We start from the raw sequence: 6,705 nt of genomic DNA on the forward strand, positions 1-6,705 counted from the left end.
GCTGTCTGCTCTGTGATACAGAGTCCTGATGACTCCTAACTTGTGCTCCAAAGGGTGATGGGAGTCAAACTGCAAATACTGGTCTGTGTGGGTGGGTTTGCGGTACACCTCGGTTTACAAATGTCCTCTATCAGAGACTGAGACCTCACAGTCCAAGAAAGCCAACTTGCCATTTTTTACATCTTCTTGTGTGAACTTGATGTATTTATCCACAGAGTTGATGTGGTCAGTAAAATGTTGGACTTCCTGAGATTTTTGTTTTTTGTTTTTTTGAATGTCCAGAGGACCAGATTGAACTTTTTTGGATTTTTCTACCTGGATTATTGAGCATGCATCAGGATATTTATTGATGCAATTTATGCAAATAATGGAAAACCATTTTGGATCACACACAACGTTGTGCTGGAACAGAGACAAAAAATGTTGCTTGAGAAGCTCTTTTATAAAACAAAACAGATCTGGAGAACTAGTTGGCACTTTAAAAAATATTATTGTAGAAATATCGTGCCTCACTTGAAAGTATGACTTTAAGACAAAAAGAAACCGTCCAGAGGACTTGACTTAACTTTGTTGGAATTTTACCGGGATTATTGAGCATGAACTTTGATGTTACTTCAAGACATTTTTGAAAATTCATTTGTCTCTTTTCTTGTTTTATTTTTGATCACAACTTTTTGTAAAAGCTCATGTAAAATGGGTAATTTTAGGCTACATAAACCACAAAACAAATTACAGAAATGTGGAGGGATTGATTTCTACATTGATGCTTCACAGGTGCATGATGTCACTCTGTCTCATGTTGTGATGTCATCAGGGTGAGTCAGCGCTCAGAGGCTGACAGGAGGAGTCCTGAAGGAGAGAGACAAAGTCCGAATGAAGACGAGGTTGAGGAGAAACACTTATCAGCAGAGATTCACAATGCTGAACAATACAAAGAGATCTTCCAGCCGAAGAACGCCATTTGTACGTAGAGATGCTTCGTGACACAGGAAAACATTCAGCTTTCATTTAATACACATTGTAGCAAACTCTGTAACACAATACACACTAACAAATGCTAACACACCAATGCTACTGTAATAAACACTGTAACACAAAACCGGAGTGGGCACAGCTAACCAAAAAGTTAGTTTCGCTTACCCATATTTCTCTAACTAAAAAAATTAGTTTTGCTAACGCAAAATGGATAAAAAAAATTAGCCATCGCTAACGCTAAACCGCTAACTGCTTGGACGACTGTCACTTAGTCTGCAGCTCACATCTTTGGCTCCTTCCAGTTGACGCTGCGTCGACCAATCATGTCTTGTCATTCGTAGACATCGTTGGCCAATAGCATGTCTAACGGACGTTTTGAGATGCCCACTAGAGACAGGAACAAGCTCAGGAATCCATCCATCCATCCATTTTCTTCCGCTTATCCGGGGTCGGGTCGCGGGGGTAGCAGCCTAAGTAGGGAGGCCCAGACTTCCCTCTCCCCAGCCACTTGGGCCAGCTCTTCCGGGGGAATCCCGAGGCGTTCCCAGGCCAGCCGAGAAACATAGTCCCTCCAACGTGTCCTGGGTCTTCCTCTGAGCCTCCTTCCGGTGGGACATGTCCGGAACACCTCACCAGGGAGGCGTCCAGAAGGCATCCTAAACAGATGCCCAAGCCACCTCAACTGACTCCTCTCGACGTGGAGAAGCAGCGGCTCTACTCTGAGTCCCTCCCGGATGATCGAGCTTCTCACCCTGTCTCTAAGGGAGAGCCCAGACACCCCACGGAGAAAACTCATTTCGGCCGCTTGTATCCGAGATCTCATTCTTTCGGTCACAACCCAAAGCTCGTGACCATAGATGAGGGTAGGAACGTAGATCGATCGGTAAATTGAGAGCTTCGCCTTTTGACTCAGCTCTCTCTTCACCACGACAGACCTGTACAGTGCCCGCTTCACTGCAGATGCTGCACCTATTGATACCTACCTACCTGCCTATTGATCTCACGCTCCATTTGTCCCTCATTCGTGAACAAGACCCCAAGATACTTGAACTCCTCAACTTGAGGTAGGACCTCCCCCCTGACCCGGAGAGGTCACTCTACCCTTTTCCGGCTCAAGACCATGGTCTTGGATTTGGAGGAACTGATCCTCATCCCGGCCGCGTCGCATTCGGCTGCGAACCGCTCCAGCGAAAGCTGTAGATCACGATCTGATGAAGCCAATAAGACCACATCATCTGCAAAAAGCAGAGACGCAATCCTAAGGCCACCAAAACGGATCCCCTCAACACCTTGGCTGCGCCTAGAAATTCTGTCCATAAAAGTTATGAACAGAATCGGTGACAAAGGGCAACCTTTGCGGAGTCCATCTCTCACTGGGAACAAGCCCGACTTACTGCCGGCGATGCGGACCAGGCTCTGACACCGGTCATACAGGGACCTAACAGCCCGTATCAAAGGGCCCGGTACCCCATACTCCCAGAGTACCCCCCACAGGGTCCCCCGAGGGACGCGGTCGAACGCCTTCTCCAAGTCCACAAAGCACATGTAGACTGGTTGGGCAAACTCCCATGCACCCTCCAGGACCCTGCTGAGAGTGTAGAGCTGGTCCAGTGTTCCACGACCAGGACGAAAACTGCACTGCTCCTCCTGAATCCGAGGTTCGACTATCCGACGAACCCTCCTCTCCAGAACCCCCGAATAGACCTTACCAGGGAGGCTTAAGAGCGTGATTCCCCTGTAGTTGGAACACACTCTACGGTCGCCCTTTTTGAATAGGGGGACCACCACCCCGGTCTGCCAATCCAGGGGAACTGCCCCTGATGTCCACGCATTATTGCAGAGTCGCGTAAGCCAACACAACCCTACAACATCCAGAGCCTTAAGGAACTCCGGGCAAATCTCATCCACCCCTGGGGCCCTGCCACCGAGGAGCTTTTTAACCACCTCTGTGACCTCAGCACCAGAGATTGGAGGGCCCGACCCAGAGTCCCCAGGCTCCGCTTCCTCAGTGGAAGATGTGCCGGTGAGATTGAGGAGGTCTTCAAAGTATTCTGCCCACCGACCCACAACATCCCAAGTTGAGGTCAGCAGCACACCACTCCCACTATAAACAGTGTTGGTGGCGTACCGCTTTCCCCCCCCTGAGACGCTAGATGGTGGACCAGAATCGCCTCGAAGCCGTGCGGAAGTCGTTCTCCATGGCCTCTCCGAACTCCTCCCATGCCCGAATTTTTGCCTCAGCAGCCACCCGAGCCGCATGTCGCTTGGACTGCCAGTACCCATCAGCTGCTTCCGGGGTCCCACAGGCCAAAAAGGCCCGATAGGACTCCTTCTTCAGCCTGACAGCATCCCTCACCGACGGTGTCCACCATCGGGTTCGAGGGTTGCCACCGCGACAGGCACCGACAACCTTGCGGCCGCAGCTCTGGTAAGCCGCCTCGACAATAGAGTCACGAAACATGGTCCACTCAGACTCAATGTCCCCCACCTCCCTCGGAACATGTTCAAAGTTCTCCCGGAGGTGGGAGTTGAAACTCCGTCTCACAGGAGACTCTGCCAGACGTTCCTGTAGTGAACTTGACCTGATGTCAAAACTGTCATTTCATTGATTTGAATCCAGAAATACAGGTTGACTCATCCTGAGACTTTCTTTATTGAAACTACAAGTGAAAGAACACTCTCTTTTCTATTATCATTACTATTTTACAAATGTTGATAATCAAAGTGTTTTAGTTCAAACCATTTTAGATGTTGCAGTGAACTAATCAATTTTTATTAACTGTGAAACAGTATAATGATTTTTTAGTTGCTTATGCAAAGTTAGAATTCATGTTAAGGCCTGTTACAGAGTAATTATGCATTTTCTGATTTTCTGTCTGTGAATGAGCAAGTGTAAGTTTTCTCCAAGGTCGGAGTCGAAGCAGACAAGTGTTGGAACGAACTGCCTTGTTTTTAAATCCTCTCAGACTTAAACAGAGAAGCTGGCACCTGTTTCTCCAAACTCGTCCAAACATTTCTCTCTCTGTCTCTGAAAACATCTTCAATCTGTTCCATAACATTCTTGCTATTTTCTGACTCCTAGTAACCTTTTGCGTCACAAAACACACCCCTGTCTGGTCGACATTGACCAATAAGAAAACTCCCAAATGAACCGGAAATAGAGCTCTTTAAAATGTCGGTACTTCCTAGTTCTCCCAGTTCTGTGAAGTGGCAGTTCTGTGAAGTTGCTGTTGGGTCGCAGTTGCCGTTGGAGTCGGGCTGGAGAGTTTGCAGCTCCAGTCGTTTGGGAGAACAGAAGTCCAGCCATGATAAGGCTCTTCCGAGATTGGGATTATAACATCTTCCACCTCTAAGTGGAACTTCTGAAGAACCCCACTCATGTGAAGTCCACCCGTTGAGGTGAACTGTTGTTGACGAAGTCCCGTCACCACTCCGGATATATCTCTGCCATCCTACGGAGACGCTGAAAGGTAGCGTTAACTGGAGCTCCTCTTCCGCTGATTCATCGTCAGAGAGGTAAATGAGTCTAGTCCACTACCGAGCGTACCGAGGAAAGCTGGGTCGGATGGAGGGTGTCGTCCTGTCAACACTTTTCACTCATACACACCACATTCTCCCTCATCCATCTTTCACTCCCACTAAACTTCATCTTTCCATCTTTAAAAATTCTTCTATCAAGTAGAAATCATTGACAGATATTTTTAGAAATGTCTGAAGCAAAGTTCTCAATCACCGCCGTGTGATTTGATGTCTGCTGTTCTGCTGAAAAGTGAAAACAATCGCCATATTGTTTCTCACTACCTGTAAAGCTGATTAGTTATGTTGTTATTTTCATGTTTTGCCAAATTAATGTAAATGTTTGATGTTAAACTTTGATTCTGTAAATAAATGACCACATTCATTTTGATGGGTCAAAGATAAATAACGTCTCACGTTACATTTTATTAAATTCAATGCACGTTTATATACAGTCCAGAAAAATGAAAGAATCCGTTTTAATTGCCGAATATATCTCAGCATCTGTTCATCTACATTCCCAGCAAACCCTCACAACACGTTTGGGTCTGCCAGGTCTGACCGGCATCCTCCCCCACGATCGGAGCCAACTCACCACCAGGTAGTGATCAGTTGACAGCTCCTCTCTTCACACGAGTGTCCAAGACATGTGGCTGCAGATCAGATGAGACGATGACAAAGTCGATCATCGAACTGCGGCCTAGGGTGTCCTGGTGCCAAGAGCACATATGGACACCCTTATGCTTGAACAAGTTGTTCGTTATTGACAATCCATGACGAGCACAGAAGTCCAACAACAGAACACCACTCTGGTTCAGATTGGGGGCCGTTCCTCCCAACCACACCCCTCCAGGTCTCACTGTCATTGCCCACATGAGCAATTGAAGTCCCCCAGCAGAATAAGGGAGTCCCCAGGAGGTACACTTTCCAGTACCCCCTCCAAGGATTCCAGAAAGGGTGGATAATCTGAACTGCCGTTTGGTACATAAGCACAAACGACAGTCAGAACCCATCCCCCCACACGTAGGCGGAGGGAGGCCACCCTCTCATTCACTGGGGTGAACCCCAACACACAGGCACCAAGTTGGGGGGCAATAGGTACGCCCACGCCTGCTCGGCACCTCTCACCAGGGGCAACTCCAGAGTGGAAGAGTGTCCAGCCCCTCTCAAGGAAACTGGTTCCAGTGCCCGAGCCATGCGTAGAGGTGAGCCCGACTATTTCTAGCCGGAACCGCTCAGCCTCACACACCAGCTCAGGCTCCTTCCCCACCAGTGAGGTGACATTCCACGTCCCAATAGCCAGTTTCTGTAGCCGAGGATCAGACCGCCAGGGTCCCCGCCCTCGGCCACCACCCATCCCACATTGCACCTGACCCCTTTGGCCCCTCCCACAGGTGGTGAGCCCATGGGAAGGGGGACCCACGTCTCCTCTTCGGGCTGTCCCCGCCCGCGTGCCCCACCTCCAGGCCTGGCTCCAGAGTGGTGCCCCGGTGACCCACGTCCGGGCAAGGGAACACTAGGTCCATTTTTTTGTCTCATCATCGGGGTCATTGGGCTACACTTTGTCTGGTCCCTCACCTAGGACCTGTCTGCCATGGGTGACCCTACTAGGGGCATAAAGCCCCTGACAGCATAGCTCCTAGGATCATTGGGACACTCAAACCCCTCCACCACGGTAAGGTGGCAGCCCAGGGAGGGGAAGCTCAGGAATTTTGTTAACAAACTTAAAGTTTGCAAAACCTAATTTAGAGTCAGAATAAGCTTTATTATTATTGCACCGAAGTACAGTGAGAGTATGTTCATACAGTCATCTTAAAGATGGGCTGAGTGCACATTGCTCCTCCTCCTAAGTGCGTGGCCCCTATTCTTTTAGATAGAAAAGGGGAAAAGGCCATGAGGAAAGGATAGTGGTATTACAAAAAAGATCTCTTCACACCTTGTCCTTATCAAGACACGATTTAAGACATCAAAAAACTCTACCAGCAAGCACATTTATAGACACGTTACATATGCATTTGATGACAAGACGTTGAGATTTGTCCATGAAGCTCTTCCAAACAGGGCTGGACAATAATTCAATATCGATATATGTCACAATATATCCAAAAAAGTTCAATCTGGTCCTCTGGACATTCAAAAAAACAAAAGCAAAACAAAGCAAAAAAATTCTAGAAACGTTTCGTCTCTCATCCAAGAGACTTCCTCAGTCTGAGG

The 6,705-nt window shown here is 48.1% G+C and overlaps 2 protein-coding genes across 2 annotated transcripts in view; one reads left to right on the forward strand and one right to left on the reverse strand.

The window, feature by feature from the left end:
- LOC119427234 (katanin p80 WD40 repeat-containing subunit B1-like) overlaps positions 1 to 985 on the forward strand; it is a 5,203-nt gene extending 4,218 nt beyond the window's left edge. The window contains exon 5 of the mRNA XM_037694818.1: positions 815 to 985. Coding sequence (XP_037550746.1) covers positions 815 to 971 — 157 coding nt within the window. The 3' untranslated portion in view covers positions 972 to 985. The remainder of the gene's footprint in view (positions 1 to 814) is intronic.
- LOC119427223 (katanin p80 WD40 repeat-containing subunit B1) overlaps positions 1 to 6,705 on the reverse strand; it is a 62,792-nt gene that overhangs the window by 53,328 nt on the left and 2,759 nt on the right. The gene's annotated exons all lie outside the window — the stretch shown is intronic.

This window comes from Nematolebias whitei, chromosome 2 (assembly GCF_014905685.2).
Source record: "Nematolebias whitei isolate Nwh7 chromosome 2, NemWhi1, whole genome shotgun sequence".
NCBI classification, from domain to species: domain Eukaryota; kingdom Metazoa; phylum Chordata; class Actinopteri; order Cyprinodontiformes; family Rivulidae; genus Nematolebias; species Nematolebias whitei.